This window comes from Tiliqua scincoides, chromosome 9, assembly GCF_035046505.1.
Source record: "Tiliqua scincoides isolate rTilSci1 chromosome 9, rTilSci1.hap2, whole genome shotgun sequence".
Taxonomy (NCBI): Eukaryota; Metazoa; Chordata; class Lepidosauria; order Squamata; family Scincidae; genus Tiliqua; species Tiliqua scincoides.
The window spans coordinates 21,338,022-21,363,585 of NC_089829.1; the positions used below are offsets into that span (position 1 = coordinate 21,338,022).

The 25,564-nt window shown below is 47.6% G+C and overlaps 1 protein-coding gene across 1 annotated transcript in view; it reads right to left on the bottom strand.

Annotated features, from left to right (window-relative positions):
- The window catches only part of CPNE2 (copine 2), a 116,262-nt gene that overhangs the window by 11,412 nt on the left and 79,286 nt on the right, over positions 1–25,564 (bottom strand). Inside the window, exons 7-12 of the mRNA XM_066636813.1 lie at positions 21,749–21,838; positions 20,960–21,058; positions 17,508–17,594; positions 15,610–15,669; positions 10,148–10,281; positions 8,676–8,730 (exon numbers count right to left, since the gene is read on the bottom strand). Coding sequence (XP_066492910.1) covers positions 8,676–8,730; positions 10,148–10,281; positions 15,610–15,669; positions 17,508–17,594; positions 20,960–21,058; positions 21,749–21,838 — 525 coding nt within the window. The remainder of the gene's footprint in view (positions 1–8,675; positions 8,731–10,147; positions 10,282–15,609; positions 15,670–17,507; positions 17,595–20,959; positions 21,059–21,748; positions 21,839–25,564) is intronic.

Genomic DNA, 25,564 nt, shown 5'->3' on the forward strand with positions numbered 1-25,564 from the left:
CCTCATGGAGACACCTAAGGCAGCTGACAATTCGATTTAACACACACCGATAGGACCAAATGTAAAATAAACACAGTGCCAACAGCAGTTAACACACAATACAGTATCCACCTGAATAGAGAATGGCGAGAACAAGGGCTAACTAAACTAGATCAAAGCCTGGCTGGAACAGAAAAGGTTCCAACTTTCCAGTGGAACAGCACAAGAGCAGGGGCTGATCAAAGGAGATGCTGCAGAGAGTTCTGCAGGTTAGGCCCAGGACAAAAGCTGCCCTCTGATGTGTTTCAGCCTGCTAAACCTCTAACATAAGAACATAAGAACAGCCCCACTGGATCAGGCCATAGGCCCATCTAGTCCAGCTTCCCGTATCTCACAGCGGCCCACCAAATGCCCCAGGGAGCACACCAGATAACAAGAGACCTCATCCTGGTGCTCTCCCCTACATCTGGCATTCTGACTTAACCCATTCCCAAAATCAGGAGGTTGCGCATACACATCATGGCTTTTACCCCATAATGGATTTTTCCTCCAGAAACTCATCCAATCCCCTTTTAAAGGCGTCTAGGCTAGACGCCAGCACCACATCCTGTGGCAAGGAATTCCACAGACCGACCACGCGCTGAGTAAAGAAATATTTTCTTTTGTCTGTCCTAACCCGCCCAACACTCAATTTTAGTGGATGTCCCCTGGTTCTGGTATTATGTGAGAGTGTAAAGAGCATCTCCCTATCCACTCTGTCCATCCCCTGCATAATTTTGTATGTCTCAATCATGTCCCCCCTCAAGCGTCTCTTTTCTAGGCTGAAGAGGCCCAAACGCCGTAGCCTTTCCTCATAAGGAAGGTGCCCCAGCCCCGTAATCATCTTAGTCGCTCTCTTTTGCACCTTTTCCATTTCCACTATGTCTTTTTTGAGATGCGGCGACCAGAACTGGACACAATACTCCAGGTGTGGCCTTACCATAGATTTGTACAACGGCATTATAATACTAACCGTTTTGTTCTCAATACCCTTCCTAATGATGCCAAGCATAGAATTGGCCTTCTTCACTGCCACCGCACATTGGGTCGACACTTTCATCGACCTGTCCACCACCACCCCAAGATCTCTCTCCTGATCTGTCACAGACAGCTCAGAACCCATCAGCCTATATCTAAAGTTTTGATTTTTTGCCCCAATGTGCATGACTTTACACTTACTGACATTGAAGCGCATCTGCCATTTTGCTGCCCATTCTGCCAGTCTGGAGAGATCCTTCTGGAGCTCCTCACAATCACTTCTGGTCTTTACCACTCGGAAAAGTTTGGTGTCGTCTGCAAACTTAGCCACTTCACTGCTCAACCCTGTCTCCAGGTCATTTATGAAGAGGTTGAAAAGCACCGGTCCCAGGACAGATCCTTGGGGCACACCGCTTTTCACCTCTCTCCATTGTGAAAATTGCCCATTGACACCCACTCTCTGCTTCCTGGCCTCCAACCAGTTCTCAATCCACGAGAGGACCTGTCCTCTAATTCCCTGACTGTGGAGTTTTTTCAGTAGCCTTTGGTGAGGGACCGTGTCAAACGCCTTCTGAAAGTCCAGATATATAATGTCCACGGGTTCTCTAATGGTGATAGACTTGCAGGAGAACTTTGTGGATTATTTTAGGGGAACAGGCAGATTGCTAAGGGAAGAGGTGGACCAGGAAGTACCTTAATCCATACAGAGCAGCATAAGTGACAACCAGCACTTTGAATTACATCTGGAGAGCTTAAAGCCAGTGATGCAAGAGGTGCAGCAGTTGAGGTGCTCTGCAGTGATGCTCTGGCAGAAGCAGTGCTGCTGAAAGGACAGCCTGCATAATAATTGGGCACTGCCAGCACCTTGGCAGCGTCTCCCTCTCTCGGCATGCCCCTTAACCCTGCAGTGTTGCTTGCCTTCTGAGTCATCTCTCCCTCCCAGAGCACTGGCAGAAATGGCACTGCTGAAAGGGTGGCTCTGGGAGAGTCCAATTATATCAGGGCAGGATAAAGAACTTCCAGGGGTTGCATCTGGTCTGCGGGCCTGATGTCTGACACCCCTGCACTACCCTCAGGTAGGCAATTAATTTGTGTGCTACAAAGTTATGCCAACCCCAAAGAATCTCCTTATATATACAGGCCAGAACAGGTTATGTGAGATCAGCTAACCCCTTTAAAAAAAGGCTTCCAGTTCAGGATAACTTTCTGGTTGGAGCAACCAGGAGATTTGGTTTGGCTTCTTTCTCCCTTTGGCTGCCCCCACTGTCAGGTTCCTAGGAGCTGGGTCAGAAACCAGAAAGTTCTGGCACCTTTTTTTGAGAGTTCTGAAGCCAAGAGAAACATGGAGTCCCTGGAGAGTGGCCTCACAGTCCACATATTTCTGCAAGGTACCGGCCATCACCTCTAACACATGGAAGTAAGTGGCTTTTTCCAAGCCTCTCTGTCAGGTAACCTCTAAGGACACACCAGAGAGTCAGCAAAGGCCCCATGTAGTTTTTGGGCTGGGAACTTAGAGCCCAGTCCTTTGGTCCGCGCCGTGCCTCCGCGGCGTGGACCACAGTCACAAACATGCCATAAGGCACGTTTGGGGGCTTACCACTGGGCTCCAGCTGGAGGTGGCTCCCGCCAGTGGTGGCTCAGCTGCGACCGCCAGGCTGCGGAACAGGGAATGGGGGTGTTCCCAGGTGCGTGGGGGAGGCGTTCTGGGGAGGGGGGAGGCATGGTCGGGGAAGAGGTGGGTCCGTGGAGCCAAGATCCGCAGGATCCAGGGTGCTCAGGTAGGGCTGCTCGCCCTACACGAGCACCTTCACTTTAGCAGCGACCAAACATTCGCAGCTAAAGTGAGTAGTTCCATTGTGGGACTGCTTCCCTTACTTGGGGGAAGGGGACGAATGTAGCTGTAGTGCGGGAAGCGTGGGAGCCCTTTGTGGAGCCGCCGGGTCCCACAGCTCCGGGTAGCTCAGGATTAGGCTGCCTGTCAGGTTTAAAGGCCATTAAGGGGGAAAAGAGATCTATTCTCCCTCACATGCAGACAGATTTTTGGGCACACCAAAAAGACAAACTGTTTCTAGGGGGAAAATAGTGTCATTGAGCTGACTGGAACAAGAACATGAAAATTTACTTGTAATTCTGAATTCTGAGCAGAAAGATGAGATTTGAATTCGACACAGCTGCCTTGCTTGCCAGAACCAGTTGCAGGATTCAGCTTTCCAATGGAAGAAATCACATAGGGCTTTGCAGTAATGGGCCACAGTTTGAGGAGCAGAGGTCTAGCAATGCCATTAGTCATGATGGCTATACCAGATCCTGCAGATTCAGAGGTAGTCTACCACTGAATACCAGCTGTTGGGGAACGGGAGGTGCAACAGTTGAGGATCACTGCTATCTCCAAGGAGTCCACAAACAGGTCAAAAGAAGTTTAGCCACTGTGAGATACAGGACGTGGGCCTAGATACACCTAAGGCCCAATAGGGCTCTCCTCAATCTTATACTACTACAAACTACAAAGTCAGTTAATTTAAAAAATTTTAAATCAAGGACTGATCTGATAATGCAAGTAATTTACATTTACAAAATGATTCAAGTGAAAATTATTCAGGTTTAAAGACCGTGGTCTACAAAAAGCACTTTAACTTTTTGCCTGCTTCTATGGCAGGCATTTTCAAAGGATTCTGCACACACCAAATAATAGTTGAACCCTTCAGTGCAACTGCTAATACCTGCTAATACCTCCAGCTCTCAGAACCTCTGTATATATACGACTAACCGACACCACTAGCTTAATTGTGCAGTCAACAGGAAGTCGTAGGAAACCCTTAGTTGTATCTCTTGCTCGATTTGGGCATTCTGAGCCTTGCAGAGGCAGCATGCAGGTGTGTACTGTCTCTGCGAGGCTGTCTCTGTGAGGCTCAGAAAAGCCTCTGGAGGCTAGGGGAGTGCAGCTTCCCCTCGTCTTCAGAGGCTTCATATAGCATCATGCCTTGCTTGACAACAGGGGTGCCGATCCACATATCTATTGCTAAGCAATGCACAACTGTATAGAGCAGGGGTGTCAAACTCATTTCATACACAGGGCCAAATAGCATTCATGATGCCTGTTGAGGACCAGAAGTCAGTGGCATCACTAGGATTCGCATCATCCAGTGCGGGAGGCCTGCTTGTCACCCCATGCAGTGGGCAGGGCAACAACCCAGGTGGTGGGCGTAGTGATGTGCCATCGACCCAACCCACTGGTTTTTTGGCTGTACCTTTTGTTAGAACACAGATATTTCAATGTGGTTTGTTTCATGGCATTCTGCATGAAATTACACATTGATTGAGATATAACATGATGGTATTATTCCTCCAAACTCTGATTTTAGTGAATTTGAAAACTTGCAGAGTCACACACACACACACACACACACACACACACACACACACACACACACACACACACCCCGTGTCAACTTACTAACACCTTACTGCAGCAGTTCTCAAACTTTTAGCACTGGGACCCACTTTTTAGAATGACAATCTGCCCAGGACCCATTGGAAGTGATGTCATGGCCAGAAGTGACTTCATCAAGCAAATTAAAATAAATAATTATAAATAATTAAATTAAAATAAAAGAAACAATTAAATAAGGGGGAGCCAGTCCTGTTCCACCAAGTGAATCTACTCTGAAGTAAGTCCTATTGTGGTCAATGGGGCTTACTCTTAGGAAACTGTGGGAAGGATTGCAGCCTGTGAGCCCAATCCTGTGCATGTCTACTCAGAAGTCCCCTAGTGGTCAATGGAGCTTACTCTGTAGCCTGCCTGCAATAACCCCCCACCCAAAAAGAATCAGTGAGATTTCCAGCCCTCCCCAGTGCCCAGTTTAAAGTTCTTCTATTTCAAGCATAACAATACAAAGACCTACATGGCTTTGCAAGTGCAAAATAGAAAACTTCCCCTTACCAGCTCAAGCCTCTTTTTTGTTTTTAGTGGGGTGGGGTTGCCTTCTGGAGCATTTGTTGCACTCCAGCTCCATCGGATCTGATGGCCTCACATTCCCCTTCACCTGGCCTGATCACCAGCCAAGGCACCTCTGCCTACTCGCGAGTAAACGCGACCATGTGGCTGAGTTTGCTTTCCATAGAGCTCAATAGACTGCAGGAGGGTAGGAGAGACTTCTTTCTCAGGTGTTTTGGGGGCTGCATTCATTGGATCAGAACCATTCTGACGTCCTTGGAGTCCTCTCTGCCTGCCCTTTCCAACCGACTAAGGCAAGTTCACCTACTCACGAGTAAATGCTGTCACATGGCTTCGTTTTGGGCTCAATCCATTCATCTGCTTGGAGGGAAGGACCTCCTTCTCAGGTGTTTTTTGGGGCGGCTGAATTCACTGGATTGGGACCCTTCTGGTGTCATTGGATTCCTCTCAGCCTGCGCTTTTCGATGGACTATGGCAAGTTCGCCTACTCATGAGTAAATGCGAGATACGGCTTACTTTCACTTTCCATAGGGCTTCATGCATTTTTCCTTTCCAGTTTTTTGGCCACAACTTTTGATGCAAAGGAGCTATTTCTGTTTTTTGCATTGCACTCCGCTGGCCATTCTGCACCCAACGGTGTATGGCATGATGGGGTAGCTCCTAATGCCACGATTTTAGTGCATCACCCTCCCCAGGGCGCATCACCCCCCCGGTGCGTCACCCGGTGCAGCCTGCACCCCTCTAGCGATGCCACTGCCAGAAGTGATGTCATCAGGCAGGAAGTGATGTCGTTAAACAGATCATAACCAAAAATAAGAACCTTTTCTCACTTAGGAAATCATTAGCTTCAAATGACAGAAGATAAATTACGCAAATCTAGATCATATTTCAACAGATAGGAGAGCACAATTTTCATGTGGGCTGCCCTTTGAATCAGTAGCTGAGAGCCTTAGGGCTGGATAAAAAGTGTCCGCGGGCTGCATCCAGCATGCTTTATGTTTGACACCCCTGGTATAGAGGTTCTGAGAGCTGGAGGTATTAGCAACTGCACTGAAGGGTTCAACAGACTATTTGGTATCTGTGCTGAATCCTTTGAAAATGCCTGCCATAGAACCAGGCAAAAGGTAAAAGTGCTGTTTGTAGACCACGGCCTTTAAACCCGAATAACTTAAACTTGAACCATTTTGTGAGGAACAGCCATGAAAGGTGTAGTACGTATCAGTTGTGTGCCCTACAATAGAGTGAGATGGGGCAAATGCTCCAGGTGCTGGCTGCTAGGACCCCACGGAAGCCTCTTTGAGGCTCCTGACGGGGGTGGAAACTGTGCTTCCAGTTTGCCGGAAGCACAGTTTATAGCGCCGGGGAACCTCCCAGAGGTTTCTCCGGCACGGGCTGCGGTCATGCATGGCTCTGTGAGCCTCTGGTGAGTGGGGGGGGGGGGCCATCGCAGAGCTTCGCCCTGGGCGCAGGGCTGCGGAGGTCCAAGGCTGGCATGTAAAACTTAATATACATTGTTTCAGTAGATGCTTTTGGGAACTGAAGTCCATTTCATCAGGTGCATGGAGGTCTATGGAGCGGACTCTTGTCTGCAAAAGCTTCTGCCGAAATAAACTGTTTTACATTTAAGGATTATTCCATCTTCAGCCTCCAAGTAGCACATCGCGCACGTGAATTTTTCTTCAATTTAGCTTAAATTCCATTAAGATGTCAGTGCCTGATTCCCCACCACCACCACTTTCAGTAACAACAAATTGGTTGCTTTCCAAACTTGAAAGATGTTCGCGGCACTCTTGCAAATAGGGGAAATGACAGACAGATGAAATGGTAAATGGTTAAGGAGGAATGAGTCACCTTTAAGCGGTACACTCAGTGCCTATCTGACACTTACCATCAGCCTCTTGATTCAGAGTGCAGACAGGGCATCAAAATGCCATCTCAGTGGCAAAAACTCCCTGTAAAAATCAACACAAATTGATTTTTACTCGAGTTCTTTGCCGTTACAATCAGGGTCATAATGAGGCTGATTGACTCAAACGGTAGACTAGCAGGGGGAGGCATCTTCCTCCATTTCTCCATGGAAAAGGAAGAGGGGAACAGAGCGAAAGGAGAAGTGTGGTGGAGATAGGGCAGGGGCTAGAGCAGGTGTCTCCAAAGTGGAGACCACTGCCTGAGGGTAAAGGTGTCCCTGACATGGACAGAGCTTACTATTCTACCTGGGGACCTCTCTGTTGCCCCACAGATCACCCAAGACCTTCATGCTGGTCAGCCGCTTCCAGGGTCTTTCGCCCCAGCAGGCTTTGTGCCCAGATTTCTCGGCATGTGCAGCTGGCTGGCGTGAAGGTTGGAGGGGATCTATGGCACAACAGAGAGACCTGAAGGCAGAACGGTAAACTTCGTTCACTCATGGGAAGGATCACAGCAGGTGCTGGATCCAGCTCACGAGCCAGGGTTTGGTGCCTGCCGGGCTAGAGCAGGGGTCTCTAAATTTTTTGGCTGAAGGGCCACATCAAATATCTGGCATGGTGTCGAGGGTGGGAAAAAAAAATAAAATATAAAATTTAAATAAATAGAGATGGAACTTAGATGATGACTGAAATGAATGAATGAATTAATGGGCTCAAATGTCCAGGATTTCTCCAAGCACTAACACAGCCCAAGAAATAACGCGCACACACTTAAACGGAACCCCATTCCCCCATCCCACAAGCACAACTCTGGTTGTGTTGGTCAGCTGGGCCAGAGGCTCTCAGGGAATCAGAGGCTGGCCGCGGGCCGGATAGAGGCCCTCTGTGGGCCGCATCAGGCCCCCAGGCCGGGGTTTGGAGACCCCTGGGCTACAGCATCAGAGACGCTGTAGCCCACCACTCTCCATTCCCCCCTCCATTTTTGGTTGCCAACCTTCAGTCACAAAAGACTATGGTATAAGCCTACAGCACCTGGTATTCCCAGGCAGTCTCTCATCCAAGTACTAACCAGGCCTGACCCTGCTTAGCTTCCGACATCAGATGGGATCAGGCAAGTGCAGGATAACAGTTGATCCAAGAATAAGGAGAAGGAAGAGCAGCTGCTGCAACAAATAGAGTGCCGTCAAGTAATGGGGGCAGCATTTAGCTGCTACATCAGACACCAGCAGTCTTGGGTCGGCCCCAATTATAATTGCAGCAACAATATAAGCAAAGAAGTAATGGTTGCAAATGCAAGATCCACCCCACTGCCTGCCCATGCAGAAAAATGCTGCCTCTCCACATGGTGCCTGCCCTGTTCCACATGGTGGAGGAGGGATAAGGTAGTGGCAGCAAGGATGTTGGTTCATTGTTGGGGATGTCTGTGAGGCAGCAGTTTGGGGGGGGGGGAGAGGGAGAACACCATCTCCCATAAGTCCACACATTTCTACTGCTCCTCCTCCTGCTCCCACTCCCTGAATTAGGAAGAGAAGAGGTGGATGGGGCAGAAGAACAAGTATAGAGGAGAGCAAAGTAGTGGGGTTAGAGTGTCAGACATGCTTTAGACCACCCCTCTCTAGTCCTCCACACTTCCTCTTCTGCTCTGTCCCCCTCTTCTCTGCAATCCATGGAGCAGGAGGAACAGTGGTTGGTGCACCACCAGGTTAGTGGGGGGCAGCATATGACATGTCATCGCAGGTGCCAGGAGGTCTTGGGCTGGGTCCTAAATACTGGAACCATGAACATGTGCACAAGTGAACAAGTGATGAGATTGCATTTACCTTCCAGTCTGGTGGCAACTGGGCACCAAATCCCAAGGCAGGAAACATCTTATCTCTACAAAATAATGAGATAGAACAGGAAAAAATGAACATGGGTTTTTTCAGGGATGAACTCCTGCCCCTGCTACCCCTCCAAAACCAAATTATGAGCAATGAAAATTAACATTATGCAACCAAATAAGTCATGCAGGTTCCCTTATTCTGCATTCTGTTTCATGGGGTGACAAGAGTCAAGGAGCTAAGAAGAACACAGAGGCTTCATCCTCTGCCTGAATGGAATCATTCTCCCCTCTGGCTTTTGGGGCTTCACCAGCAGTGATCACACCTTGGAAGCCTTTCACCACCTGCCAAAAGCAGCTTGATGTTGAATGCAAACCATTCATTGCCAGGCTGTTGAATTCTGTGCCATGTACCATATTCCATGTGGAATACACGGCATGGTTAATATTGTGTGTCCAATTGATCAAGAATAGCTTCAACCCTAGAAATTTTGTCCCAAGACAAATCTGGAAGTTGATTTGGCAACAAAACATAAAGTTCCTAAACGGTACATGGCTGCCTTCTTAATGGGCAATTTCCCTATTTGATGGAAAGCCAATGGTCGCTTCCAAGACTGAGAGGTCTTGAGGGACCCTTAAAGATATGCTTCCCTGCACTTTAGGAAATGCTGGGTGCCCCCTCCCTTTCCCACAGTGCCTGGGACAGGTGTCAGTCCTCTGCCATTGCTACAATTATCTCCTGGTAAGCCTCCCCTTTGAACTCTGGGCTCCAGCAGGCTACTGAGTAATGATGGGAAGCAGGAGTCACAGTTTGTAAAATGATGCTGTGGGAAGGATGGGCTGCTGCCCTTGTTGATTTGGACATGGCCCCTTGGGGCAAAGTGGTTCAGATTGGCTTCACTGTCCATCCTGCAGATAATAAAGTTGTCCGTTCCAAGACAGTCCCTGCTCTGGTTGCAATACAACCTTTGGCATCGGCTAACCGTGGATTAAACATCCTTGTCATTATTATAGCTCATTATGAGTATGCAAAGGGCTTCACATGCATTATCTTGATGTAATCCTTATAACAACCCTATGACAGTGAATAAGTATGATTATCCCCACATTATAGATGGAGAAGACAGAGGCTGCAATGGAGTGGCTTGAAGGAGGCCACTTAGCAAGTATTCAGGGCAGAGGTGAAATTCGAACTCTAGGTCTTGGTGTTCAGGATAGGCTGCCTCTGAACCTCATGCTCCGTTTAGCTACCTTGGTGAGTAGAGATCGACAGATCTATTCTGCATGAATTTCATAAAAACATATTTTTAAAAATCTGACGCAGAATGATAGCACGTGAAAGTTGGAAGGAAAGTTGGAGTAGATGAAAGGAGGTCATCTAATCCAACCCCCTGCTCAGTGCAGGCAGGCAGCCTGGCACAGAATTTGGATTCGCTCTGAACACCTCATCCTGGCAGGGCAAGAGGCACTTACGTGTCGTAGTCTTGGATTATCTGCCCCACTGCCCAAATGGCTGAAAGGTATTCATTTGTTCCCATGGGGTTGATGTAGTGCAAAGAGGTTGGGTCCCGAGGATTCCCGTTGGATGCCGTGAAGTCGATCCCAACCTGGAAAGAAAGTTCAGAGCCATCCATGTGAGTGAACTCTCTGGCAGCAGTTCTGTGGGACAGATCCCACTGTTCCGGCTAAGACACTCAGGTATTCTAGCAGGAACCTTGAAATTGCAAACCTATCCGCTTGCAAACAACCAAGTAGAGTCAAAACAAGTACTAATGCCAGGGCCTAGGAGAGGGGGGCAAAGGGGGTAATTTGTACCCGGGCCAAGGGTCACAAGGGGGGCCCAGGAGCCAATGGAGGGGGCCCAGAAATTTCCTGGGATCTGACATTTTCCCATCAGACGTTGCCCATACGGGATGCTGGGAGCATTACCATGACCGGGGATGCTGGGAACACTACCGATGCCACATGGGTGGGTAGACCTGGGCTCCAAAGACTTTTCCAGCTGTGTCTACCTTCCCCTCACACTGCTTCGCGCCACCCTCCCATTCTGCTTGCCCGTCACCACCCTCCCCTGCTCTGTTTCATCTCTCCCCCTTTGCAAAAGGGTCCAAAAGAAACTTTGTACCCCCTGATAAAATAACTTTCAGAGGCCCTGACTAATGCACCCACAAAGGCCTTAGCTTTTGCAAGTAAACTGCTTGCTCGCAAGGGATCTTGTGAGCCTTTGTGAGCAGCCAATGCTCTCAAAAGTTCAACTTTTGATAAACGCACATTCCAGTCTTTGCAAGAGATCAAACCGACTGTTTGCAAAGCCTTGAGTTTTTGGGAACAATAACTGGAAAATTTCAGGTTCAGCACTTGGGTGCTTGTGCATCCCCAGTCCAGGGAGCTCCCTTACAAACCAGGAAGTGTTTGTCCAGAGAAAATATTCACAATGATGCACAAAAGCTCAGAGGAAAGCGACACATTGGTTGCTAAGTTTTTTCTTGGCAAGGCCCGTGTCATTTCCAATGGGACCAATTTCCAATGGGACTCTTTTTACTTGGCAGATTTTTTTTTTCTCCACATTGTCCCTCAGAAATCAACTTACCAGAGGAAGCTAGTTTGGAACACCCAATGGAAAGTATCTCAAGTGGCTCTAAAAGCTTCCCTCTTGGGGCAGTGAGGAGATTTTCATCAGGACCACAGTGAAGGAGGTAAAAGATTAACTCTCTCTCCCCCCACCCCCATCATGTCTGGTTCTGGTCTGCCTCATCCTTAGAAAAAGGATGAAGAGGTGATGATATGTTTCATATCAAGGCTAGTCTGATCCATACCTCCAGTGTTTTCAGAAGATGATACAAAACCATGTGTTTTGTATGTTAAATGTTAGGATGTTAGAAGAACATCCCTTCCTGGGTATGAGGAAAGGAGCAGGAGAGGGGACACGCCTCTTAAGCTGGTGCTGGCCAACTGCCATTTTTATAAGTACGCACTGAACTAAATAGAAATGTATGCCCCCCAAGGGCACCATTTTAGTTCATCAAAAGTTTTGAAAATGGGATAAATCAAACAGATGATACACTGAGTCACTCTATTCAGTAGTAGATGATGGCAGCAGTTACCAAGTTGGACAAGGCAGTGTCAGTGTTCGACTGTGGAACACGCTACAAAAGCAAACAACAAATCTCTCAACAGAGGATTCCAAATCTCTGAGTTCATTTATTTACTGGCCAAATAAACTGCCATTTCTCCCCTTAGTGCCAGCAAACCTTTATGCAATAGTTCAGCTGTGTGTATAAACGCACTTGTACTCATTCCTGTTTCTATGGTAACTCTTCCTCCCTTCCTCTTTTTATCTCTGAAGACCCAAAGCAACAAGCATTTCAGCCCTGCTCCCGTGTGTTTGGTGCACGGAGGCAAAATTCCATGTGCTGTGCTCCTCAGAAGAAGTTTGGGGGGCACTGGGTGCACATGTGCACTATTCATGCCACAGAAGCAGCTCAGTTGAATGGCTCATGACCCTTTCTGTAGTACTCATCCTGCAAAAACAGCAGTGAAGTGAAAGCAAGGAAAGGGCCATGGAATTGCTTGTTGCATGCAAGTTGCTCATCAAACATTCAAGCTAAATTAACACTAGGTCAAGCCAGTGGGCAAGACGCATCAAGCACCAGAGATTGTCCTGTGTAACAAACCTGAACTCTGATCCTTTTATTGGGTCTAACCAAGTACTCACTGGAAACAGTCAGAACTACTTGGAAAGAAGTGATTGCTTTCTGCCACTTTCTGAGAATCAGGGATGAAGAACATTCAACAGCAGTTGTTGGCAACCTTCAGTCTCGAAAGACTATGGTATCGCGCTCTGAAAGGTGGTTCTGGAACAGCATCTAGTGTGGCTGAAAAGGCCAATTCGGGAGTGACAATCCCTTCCACACTGGGAGCAAGTGCAGTCTGTCCCTGGTCTGTCTCCCTGGCTATGGCCTTCCTTTGCCTCAGTCTGTTGGCCAAGTGTCTCTTCAAACTGGGAAAGGCCATGCTGCACAGCCTGCCTCCAAGCGGGCCGCTCAGAGGCCAGGGTTTCCCACTTGTTGAGGTCCACTCCTAAGGCCTTCAGATCCCTCTTGCAGATGTCCTTGTATCGCAGCTGTGGTCTACCTGTAGGGCGCTTTCCTTGCACGAGTTCTCCATAGAGAAGATCCTTTGGGATCCAGCCATCATCCATTCTCACGACATGACCGAGCCAACGCAGGCGTCTCTGTTTCAGTAGTGCATACATGCTAGGGATTCCAGCACGTTCTAGGACTGTGTTGTTTGGAACCTTGTCCTGCCAGGTGATGCCGAGAATACGTCGGAGGCAGCGCATGTGGAAAGCATTCAGTTTCCTCTCCTGTTGTGAGTGAAGAGTCCATGACTCGCTACAGTACAGAAGTGTACTCAGGACGCAAGCACTGTAGACCTGGATCTTGGTATGTTCCGTCAGCTTCTTGTTGGACCAGACTCTCTTTACGAGTCTGGAAAACGTGGTAGCTGCTTTACCGATGCATTTGTTTAGCTCGGTATCAAGAGAAAGAGTGTCGGAGATCGTTGAGCCAAGGTACACAAAGTCATGGACAACCTCCAGTTCATGTGCAGAGATTGTAATGCAGGGAGGCGAGTCCACATCCTGAACCATGACCTGTGTTTTCTTCAGGCTGATTGTCAGTCCAAAATCTTGGCAGGCCTTGCTAAAACGATCCATGAGCTGCTGGAGATCTTTGGCAGAGTGGGTAGTGATAGCTGCATCGTCGGCAAAGAGGAAGTCACGCAGACATTTCAGCTGGACTTTGGACTTTGCTCTCAGTCTGGAGAGGTTGAAGAGCTTTCCATCTGATCTGGTCCGGAGATAGATGCCTTCTGTTGTAGTTCCAAAGGCCTGCTTCAGCAGGACAGCGAAGAAGATCCCAAACAAGGTTGGTGCAAGAACACAGCCCTGCTTCACGCCGCTTTGGATGTCAAAGGGGTCTGATGTGGAGCCATCAAAGTCAACAGTGCCCTTTAACATCTCTAAACAAAGAAGGCATTAGGGGAAACTTTGGGGGTCTCTGCTTTGGCAATGAGATGACCAAGGAAGCATGCCTAACAAATAAGGGCAGCAGTGGTTGCATGGTCCCAAAATCAGTAAGGATTCATTAGGAAACTGAAGTTGCCTTGGGCACTCAGAAGTCATTCCGCTTCAGATCTTTCAGTCCAATAAAACTGTACAGGCAACCTGCGTTATTCGCAAGGGTTTCGTTCTCAGAACCCCCACGGATAAGGAAATCCACAGATGTTCAAATCTGCAGATTTTAGGGGATTCACAGAAGGGATTCTTGAGGGCCTCAGAATGCCTTATAAGACATATGTCATTTCCAGTTTTATGAAAAAAAACAAGGATCAGCTTTTTTCTGCCTAAACGGCCATTCTGAGCCCTGCAGAGGCAGCGGGCAATTGCATGCTGCCTCTCCGGGGCTCAGAAACCCTCTGGAGGTGAGGGGAGCACAACTCCCCTGGCCTCCAGAGGGTCCAGGTCTGCCTGCCCATGGCGACTTGCAAGCAAGAAATCCGCAGGTTCAAATCCACACATAACGCAGACAAACCTGTACAGAAGCATCATTTTCCTTGTGACTCCAAGGAGCTGGACTGATGTCACCAATTGTCTTTATGCCTCATTTGTGAGGAGAGGAAGAACAGACAGGCTGCGAACTCCAAAATTTGCAATACTGGCCTATGCGCCTGGTTCACAGACTCCTTGGGTTGCGAATATTAACATGAATCCTACTTGAAAGGCTAAATTTGGTTCATAAACCTGAACAAGACTGCAATCCTATCCTACTCACCTGGCAGTAAGCCCCATTGGCTATAATAGGATTTACTTCTGAGTAAACAAGCATAGGATTGGGCTGAGAGTTGAAATGGGTATAAGGTGGGAAACTAGAATATTGGGCGCTTGTCTAAATGCGTTCAAGAAAGGAACCTCCGCCTGTAATGATTGCCGAACTCAATTTAAAATCTTGGCATTAAAGCCACTTTGGGCACCAAAGGGGAAAGGCAAAGTAAAAATACATTTAATAAATTAAATACTGGCCTGAGACCAGGTTATTTCAACGACTGCCACTGTCCACAAGAACCTGCTGAAGACTTGGACAGGGCCAACCCAAACCCGAGGCCAACTGAGTAATTGCCTTAGGTCTCAGACCACCGGGGGTCTTCCTCCGCCCACCTCCACTGCTGCTTCTCCTCTTGCTGCCTGGATTTGAAAAGATAACGGGAACTGCCAAAAGAAAGTGGCAGACTGCAGTGTTGGAGGAAGAAATGCAGCCAACTCAAAGACATTGGGGAGGAGCAAGTTTCCTATGAGGAAAGTTGCAATGTTTTGGGTTCTGTACTTTTGGAGGGGAAAAGGGTGGCAATTGTACATGGAATGAGACATGATTTTAAGTACAGGTGGAGGCTAGAGTGCTTGGGTTTCTTTTTGCATTAAATAGTAACCAGATAGGGCGCCCCATAGATTGGGATCAGGGTGTGGAGAGAGTTAGCCTTCTGTTTCTACCATAGTTCTGAATCAGAACTGATTCCATATCTGATCCAGATCCCCCCATCCCCGCACACAGCTACACTTTGCTTTGGAGAAAAACATACCCCCCCCCATTGGTGTGGGCTGGACTGGATGAGAATCCCATGCTATGGCCCAGGTGGCCATAACACTCTGTGGGACAGGACCACAGCAAAGCAGCTCCCAGCCTACAGCTCAGCCAAGCGCAAGAAGAGGCCTTATTTCTGCTCAGCTAGATTTAATGCACCCGTTTCTGACCATTAAGCATTCCTGATGTTGTAATTCATGTGGAGTCTAATTGCGAGGCACCAATAGTGATTATATTGTTAATTAGTTTATTCAAGTTGATTGAATGAGAGAGGGGGAAAAAAACAATGATCCTTACCGTAAACATTAACTGGCAGCCCCCGAGTATGTAGTCCAGGAAGGTGTAATCTCTAGTGATCTTCAAAAGGATTTTAAAAGGGTAGGGGAAGGAGAGGGGAAGATGAGAGGGAGGGAATCAGTTCAGAGTAGGACAAGGTTGGTTTCACAGGAATCTTGGAATATTTGCAAGCGGAACCACCAGCAGAATTAAAGATCACTCCTTGCCTTTTAGCTCTGCAAAGCAACAGGGTCTGGTCAAGCAGAGCTAGGCATACAGGGAAGGCCCACCAAGGAGATCAAATGAAGTGGACAGCTCAGAGAAGAACTGAACTGACATGCGACATGGACCGAATGACAGTGCATCCCATGCTGGTCTGTCATCTCTGCCTGCTGGCCAACTTGCTCTGTCCTAGTCGCTGCTGTTCCTCCTCTCTTCCCCATTCCCCACAGTAAAAAGTCAGAGCCTGAGGAACAGAAGAGGACAAGTGTCAGAGCTGACCGCCACTGAACAGTCTGCCTTGTGCCCTAGTGGGCTGTCCCTCATTGGAGGGTTTCAAGCAGAAACTGGATGACCACCCAGCAAGGATGCTGTAGCATTTGTCTAGCAGGGGGCTGGACTAGAGGACCTCCAAAGTCCCTCCCAATGCTAACATTCTAGGGAGTGTGAGGAGAAGAAGAGTGGTGGTCCAGTGCATCTCCTCCCCAATGGTGATGGTCAGAACACATGTGCAGGTCCAGGAATGGGAAGCAGTGGCATGGGGTAGAGAGCTTGGGCTAGCCCCATGGGCAGGGTGCTTCTCTTTATACTACACAAAGAAGTATCAATGAGGTGGGATATTTGCACACAGAAATACACTAGAAACCAGCCAAACGGAGAGGCTGCTAGGGAAAGAACTCCTGCTGCTAGAAGAGTTGCTAAGCCTCCCCCAGATCTAGAATCTGCATTGAGGTCCTTTAGCATTTCTGAGGCAATCTTGTTCTTAAAAAGAAACAGCAGTAGTTCCTCATGGTACTTAGGGGAACAGCATTTTAGGCTGAAATCCTATGCACATTTATATGGGAGTAAGTTAAATTGAATTAAATGAGATGTATTTAGTATTAGGCATGCATAGGATTGCACTGTTGGACCTGCCTAAACAATAAATTCACTTGAGCAAACCGATTATTCACATTATGCTTTTGATCAAAATGTATGCAGGTCTGGTGACATTCCAGGTTAGGAATTCACCCCACGATTGCTTTTTTCTTTTCACTGTAAAATGCATGGCAGTTGTATTTCTTACATTGGGTCTTATCCAGCAGTGCCCATCCCTAAGGTCCAAGGCACTTCTATTCACTATCTGTCTTCAGAGCTAGGGCCCCATCCCATTACTAACCAAGAGAAATATTTAATGATCAGTAAAGCAGGGGTGCTCAAACTTTCAACTTTAGGGATGCTGGACCTTTAACAAGTGTATAGAAGAGAGAATTTCAGCAGGTGCAGCTTGTCATCTGTGGGATGACAAGTTGCACCTGCTGCAATTCTCTCTTCTATACACTTGTTAAAGGTCCAGCATCCCTAAAGTTGAAAGTTTGAGCACCCCTGCAGTAAAGGATTCCTCAGACACACCCATTCTATAAGGTCAGTTGTGCATGCCGGCCTTTGGTTGCCAATTTCTGGAAAAAATGGCTTTGATGAGGGCACTCTGGAATGGAGAATCTTTCCACTGTCTATCTTCTTACTGCTTTTTCTTCCCTGTCTGGAAACCCATGGGGGGAGAGCTAAGTAGTGGTAGACATGCCCCCATCACCCTTTTCCCCATCCCAAATTGTTCTCTCTTAGAATGGCTTTTCCTCACAAGCAACTGCTTCTTTTAAAAGAAACATGTTGGGGTATCAGATGTAGTTTGGTTCTCACACTTGATGGGAAAAACTCACTTTGCAGGATTTCACTATGATGATGCCAGAATTTTTGTAGCTCCTTTTCTTCTTCTGCTTTTTGAGATTAATGCACTCAAATTCTACCTGTAACAAAAAAAAAAGACACCACAAATGCCAAACATACTGTCAACAAAACATGGCAGGTTGCACACCTTCCTGTCAGGATGTTCCACTGGACTCAATAGGGTTTACTTCAGAGTATGCTTACCCAAGGATGCAGAGGCTGTTCTTCAGGCAACTGCTTTTCTTTTTTCCAGTTCTGTCTCTTTCCCCTCACCCCCCCCCCAACATTCTTCCTTAAAATGCTGGTCAAATATTTGCATCTAACAGAAATGGAGACTGAAAGTGTTCTTTCCCTCCTGCACCCATCAGGGACGCCAATATCTCTCTAGGAATCTGGATACTAACCATTTAATCTTTTAATTCCTCATGACAAAGTATGGGGGATTGCCCTTTATGTGGTTTTTAGAAAGTTTCCAACTTCTGCAAATCTTTGAAATTCAGGTAAGTACCTAGAAACTTCCATCTGCTTCCTGGGTAGCTACATCTTCCTGCTTTGGCTACAATGCTGTCAACACTGGAATGAGGCCATCAGAAATAGATGGAGTGATATTAGCATTATATTTGTAATGACTTGAGAGGTGGACTGGAAGCCAAATCTGTTCCACATAAGTGATTAATGCTTAAAAGATGAAAGGCCCAATCCTAAGTGGCCCTAGCGCTAGTGCTGAGTGCCAACTTTGGCACTGGGTGTTGCAAATGTGCTGTAAGGCACGTCCACGGCACCCACAGAAAAGGGGCTGTCAGTGCAGGGCCTCAGCTCCATATGGACGGCTGGCCAGTTCTCTTCCAGCACTGGTAGGTGATATTTTCAGGGTGTAGGGGAGGTGGGGAGTGGGCGGAATAGGGCAGAGAGGGGAGAGGAGGATCGGGCCTGAGAGGAGGTGGAGACGGCAGCAGCCTCTGCCGTCACATCCTAACCCGCCTCCCAAGCCAGAAGACCTGACTCGGGTGGACGCAGAGGTGCAGAGATCCACTGTTGCTGGTTGCTGCCTACCCAGGGCAAGGAAGTAAACACTCCCTTCCCCCGAGGAGACCTCTGGAGGTATCCCGGTGCCCACAGGATCAGGCGGTCACCATTTCGGTGCTGGTGGAGCCGTGGGCACCGAGAGACTTCGGATTGAGCTGCCCATGTACTCAGCCTCCCCACCCCAAACATGGGCTGGATGCAGGACTTCTCTCAGGTGAATGGGAGAGGTTTTGTTAACCTGAAGTAAACAGAATTGCTGATAACATGGAAACTCTGGCTCCCACCCAGACAACAGAGCTGAGAAATGCACCCCTTATCATTGTCTCTGGAGCCCAGCATTTGGAAGAATGGAGCTGCTTGAGCTATTTACAGCAGGTAACCACATTTAGAAGCACTTGATGCCAAACAAAAAATGAAAGCGGAAACAGATGAACCCAGCAGGATTTCAAGCTGGGGACGGGGGACAGGGATGTTGATTACTCACTGGGTAAACAAATGCGTGTACCCATTTTATTTTTAAGCCTTTTACGCAGAACACTCTGTCTCTCTGAAAGAACCCTTTCTTTCCACCTGGAGTATATTGACAACAAAAAAGAAGCCAGCACTTAGAGACAAAAGCAAGGTTTTATTCTTGGTCTCAGTGAGCTTTGAAGTCCATATGCAATGGTTGTGAATGGGGGTCTAAAAGCCTGACCTGCTGGGCTTTATCAACGGGTAGATTCCAGCCTTTTCATCTACGCTTACTCTGTTCCAAACAGCATCAACACCATAGGCTTCCAACCACTAGGTAACAGCATCCAACTGAAACAAAATTGAATTCTCTTTCACATTGCAGTGGAAGCCAGTTTAACAGATCTCTACATCAAGGACAAAGATTGCTGTTACCTTTAGTCATGCTATAGCGACATCACGGAATGTTCAGACACATTCTAAGAATGAAAAAGTGGAGTGCCATTCCTAAACAGTGCACCCACTGTGAGTGAAAGGAAAAATTAGCTTGGCAGGGGCAAAAAAAATTATTTTATTTATCTAAATTATGTATATCCCACCTTTCTCCCAGTGAGGGGAATCAAGGCAACTTTCAATTTTAAAAACAATAATACAACATTTAACACAATTAGGGCCCAATTTTAAGGGGCTATAGCGCTGGCACTTGGTGTCACAAGTGTGCCATAAGGTACGTCAGTGGCACCCAGGAAGGAGGGGCCGCTGGTGCTGAGTCAGCAGCAGTTGGCACTGAACCCCAGCACCGGGAGGAGATGCTGCAAGAGACTTGTGGGAAGTTGCATTGCCAGGCGGAGGCACAGGTTTTCAGGGTGAGTGGAGGGCGGGGGAGAAGTGATTGGCCTGGGAGGTGGGTGGGACTGGTGGAGGCCTGCTCCACTAGGTCTTATCCTCTGTATCGAGCTGCAAAGCTTGACACAAAGGTTATCCACTCTGCACCAGCAAAACAGCCAGCACAGACATCAGTAGCCCCACTGTGGGGCCTGCACCCTTACTCAGGGGAAGTGGATGAACGTCCTCCTCCAATGGCCTCTGTGGGACCGCAGGATACAGTGGTCACCATTTTGGTGCCGCTGCACTTGGTGGCCCCACTGGGGATAGGATTGGGCTGCCCAGCACATAAACAACAAATACATACAAAGTAAATAAAGGTTCACATAAAACAGTTAAAACTACATTTGATTTAAAATGCCAGCCCATCATGTCAGCGATTGAACACTATCCTCAGTAAAAAGGTATTAAGGCCCCATCATAAGGTCTCTAAGGAGGGAGGCCATTCTTGGCCTCTTCTAAAGAAAACATATGTGCAAGACTCGCCCCTTCCCCTTTTCAGTATGCTTCTGTTTGAAAAGAGGAGGAGAAACACAGCAGAAACAGAAAGTGTGAAGGACAGTGGCAGCCATTGTTATCTGGCCAGGTATCTCCCTAGGGAAGGCATTCCTCAAACAGGGTTATAAACATAAAATGATTATGCACGGGATGAACATGCATCCCTCTTGCACAACACCAGAACCAGAGGGCATCCACTAAAATTGACTAGTGGGACAGTCAGAACAGACAAAAGGAAATATTTCTTCATCCAGTGTATAATTAACCTGCAGAACTTCTTGCCATAGGATGTTGCGATGGCATTAGGCCTAGATGCTTTTCAAAACAAGATTGGATGGATTAATGAAGGAAAAGTACACCACAGGGGACAAATTACAATGACTGCACTTTCTGGGTTTTAGAGGTAGGCAACAGGATGCAGGTATCTTGTCTTCTATGCGCTCAGTGGCATCAGGTGGGCCACTGTGAGCTACAGGAAGCTGGATTACATTGGCCCTTGGCCTGATTCAGCAGGGCTTATATGTTCTTATGTAGAGTTCTGCCACAAAGCAGGCCCTTTGGTCTTCAGCCTTAAGAGTGCACTTACCACCAAGGCATCCTGGGCTTCACACATCTTAGCAACAGAGGTCTGGAATTCCCCGATGAAGTCATGGCCTCCGTCATTATCATAATCATAGCACACCACCTGAAAGAAAAAGGTAGGAGAGCTGTCAGACTCTAGGAAGGAAAAGGACATTCTAGTGGAATGGTAAAAACCAAGTCATGCTAACAAAAATGGCCATTTCCAGAAAGTCTTCCTGTTTGTGACCCCATAAGGTGATGAACGCTTCTTCTAAATAGAAGTGTGTTAATTGCTATGGCTAAGGGAGAAGAAATGCTGAAGGGGGTGCACTCTTTCCTAGTGAAAAGGGAAGATACAGTGGCATCATTGTGTAGTAGAGTGTTGCCTGCACAACATCCTTCAAAGAACCCGCCCGCGCCCCCCCCCCGCAGTCTTCATTACCTGCAGGGGGTCTTGGAACTGATCCCTTTTGGTTATAGGGCCCACTGTATTGCCTGTTTGTTGGTGGAGATACAGCTGCATTTCTTTTAAAGTGTTATTTAGAAAAAAAAATTATTCACTGTCTTGGGACAGTGATATTTAGACACCATGCCTACAAATAAAAAAAGTATTTTTTTAAAATGGTAAAGCCTGGCTTTGGAACCTTAAACAGAAAGAAAAGGAAGCTCACCCTGAGAGAATTCAGGATAACAGCTTTCAAACTGATTAGTTTGTGAAAAGGTCATGTGGGCAGTTGAGGAAGTAGCTGCGACAGACAGCTATCAACCACTGATGCTGGCATCAGCCAGGAAGTGGAGGAGGACTTATCATTACCTTGATCTGCTTTTCGATGTCCCCATCACACAGAGATACTAAAGGCACAGTAAACGGCTTCCACACAGGATCCAGTGTGTACTTAATCACCTGCAATTGGGAGAGAGATGGAGGGGGAGTATTGGTTAAGTGGGTGACATGAGGATACCGACCAATTTTGGACAAACAACTAGAATTAGATGTGATGGGGACAGCCATACTTGTCTTTTTATCCACACGTCTCTCTTATTCAAGAATACAAGTGGGGGAGGAAGAAAAGGTCTGCACAGGAGAGGAGGACTGACTGCTCCCACTCAGTGCCAGTCCATGACACTTTGCTACCTAAAGAAGAGCATTAAATGGTGCCCTCTTCAAATCACACCCCCACTTCCTTCCATCTTTCAAATCTCTCCTCCTTCCTTAAAAAAAGTTAGAGGAGGATGAGGAAAAATTGTGCAGTACCATTTCTGCCTTCCTCTGAATGCTGCCCTAGGGAAGGTGATGGGTGGGCTGCTGTGGCACTCCGGAAAACTGGCTTACATTCAGTCACTCATGGGGAAGGGCTGGAGCTCCATGGCCGCTTTGCATGTGAAGGTCCCCTGGCAGCATCTCTAGGTATGAGAGCATCCCCTGGGTATGAGAGCATCTCCAGCATTCCCTGCCTGAAACTTTGGAGAGCTGCTGTCAATCCAGGCCTGGCACTACTGAGGTAGATAGACCAGCTTCCTATATTCCATCTGAAGCAGTCTGCTTCCTGGCAGGCTTGGTCGAGGACTCTGGTCCCCCTCACTTGCGTGCGTCTTCCACTTCAAAACTACCACACGTGGAAATGAGGCAAAACACATGAAGAAACATACACAGCTCCCTACTGCATATCCTTTGTCCTGATTATAAGCCACACGACTTGGCTGGCCAGCCGCAAGAAAGCATTAAAAACATTAATAGTCTTCCAATGAGCCATGCTGTGGCATCAGGAAAAGAGTGCATCCTTCTGAAATGAATGGCAAGAAAAGATCAATTTTGTGCGGAAGGGGCAAGGTTATTGGTGTCTTGTTAAGAGTAAAGCATTCCGTGGAGCACAGAGCAGTCCTTAAAGTTACAAGCGACTGCAAACACTTCCTACACGGGGTTGGAAGGATTACGGCAAAACCCACACATGCAGTGCAGCCGGAACTGTGTGGAACCGCCAGACACAGGAACCCTGTGTGGGTGTCTAGAAGCATGCACACTTGCAACTCCACAAGGAAAATTCACACCTCACCAATGTGTCAGTAGTAACACAAACCTGCACAAAGAAGATGGTGAGTCTTCCTCAGGATGCTGCACTGTCCCCAGTGCTTGGCACTGGGTGGCACACCAAATGCGCTTTGCTGGCATGCTGTGCCACAATCACACTACAAGAATAGCACAGGGAACAGCTGTCTCAAGAAAAACCAAGGCCTCTGCCCAACACAGCCTATATAGCCCTGGGCCCCCAGGCCATGACCAACTTGGCTCATGCCTAATGGAGTAAGAACCTCGATCCCGGAAAATGATTTATCTGATAGTGCACTACTTTTATTTTTATTTAATACTATGAATACTACCTTTCTGGGGAAAAGGTCCCCCAAGGAGTTCAGTGACAACAGAAATACAATAAGATTACACTGAACAAGCATCTTAAATTTTTAAATATAAAAAGCCAACAGGAAGAATCAAAGCCAAAAGTAATCCTTCAGAAAAAGTCACAAAATTGATGGCTCAGTCCATCTGAAAAGGGACAGTCTTCACCCTGAAACTGGTGAGCGATGAAGCTAAGTGGGCCTCCTAGGGGAGGGAGTTCCACAGGTTGGGTGCATACACTGAAAAAGCCCTGGTCCAAATACCCACCCGCCTAATTTCAGATGGTGGCAAGACAACCTTCCATTTGTTTTAAGCCACCAGAATTCCCATTGTCACAGACTGTGTGGAAGGCGCAAGACTGCACCAGGCTCGGAGACACGGACGCATTTGGATCCCTGTGTGCATGCAGTCTTAATCACTCACAGCTGTCCCTGAGCCTCATGCCTTGCTATCAGGCTGTTACAGACAGTCAGAGGAGAGGGTGGGGATGGTTCCTCACCCTCCCATCCCTGGAAAGACTGCCCTGACTTGCTTCCAAATGGCAATGCCTGAGATGACACTGGGGCCATTGCTTGGGAGATGGCCAAGTGGTAGGGGGATGTGTCCACAAAGACAATTCTTCCTCTCCCTCCTCCACCAGGAACTGAGCATGCTCTCAGGACCCTCTGTGTTATTGCAACCCTACTGTGTGTGTGCAGCACATTGATCTTTGCACTGAGGATCCCTGTAAGGTGCAATGGCTATCTACTGAGAGACATATTCTGTTTCTTTGCAAGATCCCTTTCAGTAAGAGCTAGGCAGAGCCAGTGCTGGCACACAGCATCTTTGTGCAAACGCCCATGTATCCACGTGCTGTAATTTTGTACAGCACAATTCTATGCACATTTACTGAGAAGGAAGCCCCACTATGTTCAAAAAGCTTACTTCTATGTAAGCACACATGGAGATTCAGCCTTAGAGTGTGATGGAACATCTGAAGAATACATCATTACTTTGTCCTGCCTTTAGCAGATGGGATACAACTACTGTCTGTTTATAAGCCAAAAGGCCTTCTAAAAAAACCTTTGAAGGTCCATACAAAGAAGGGAGAATCAACATTAAGAGATGCTAATCAATGACATTTGCTTCCACACAATGCACTTAGCACTGGCACAGAATGGGTGAAGATACAAATGGATAATGTTCCCTTCTGAAATGCCTTGGTGAGTGGCAGTCTCTTTTTCTAGATCAGGGGTGCTCAATACGTCAATCGCGATCGACCGGTCGATTGCGAGGCACAATGAGTCGATCACAGGCTTCTCTCCCATCCACGCATCCCTGGGAGTGAGCCCCGTTGACTCTACTGGGGCTGACTGGTGAGTAGACCTGGAGAGGAGCCGCTGGCAGGCTTCTCTCCCGTCCACGCATCCCTGGGAGTGAGCCCCGTTGACTCTACTGGGGCTGACTTACCTTTCCCCTGTTTTTGCACTGATATGTATGGAGATCTGCCCCCCCCCCCAACTTCCATCTGTTGGTTCTGTGTGCAAGGGGTTTTGCACTGGTCTTGCTGTGATGTCTATATAGAGATCTTCCTTTCCCCTGTTTTTGCACTGGTCTATATAGAGATCTGCTCCCCCCCCCCCCACTTGTATTGGAATCGAAGAAGATCTGGTGAGGAGGTAGATGTGGTGTCAGCAGTGGCCCCTTTAAGGGTAAGGCCTGGGCATCCAGCAGAGTGTGCTGCACAGCTGCAGCCACTTCAAGGCAATAGGGCCCTCAGGGATATAAGAGCACCTGAGGCAGGAAGGGCTCCACTTATTTATGTGAGTCAGCCTTTTCCTACATGAAGATCATTAAGTCCAAGTACCGTTCCACCATGACTGATGAACATTTGGAAGTGTGCTTGAGGCTGGCTGTCAGCAGCTACTGTCCGGACTATGCATCCTTGGCTGATTCACTTCAGTGCAAGTCAACAAAGTAAACTCAAGTAATTACAAAAAATATTTATAGTTAATTATGTTGTGTTGTGCAATATTGGCTCATGTGGTTATGCAAGGTACACCAACATACATTGTACACATAAATGTTATATGTTATGATGGCGCGAACATTGTAAAAAAACTCTGGTAGATCTCCGGGCCTTGCTGGGTTTCAAAGTAGCTCTCGAGCCAAAAAAGTGTGAGCACCCCTGTTCTAGATTGTGAAGTGGGAAGACACAGAGGTTCTTAAAATCACTGGCTTGAAATTTCAAACACA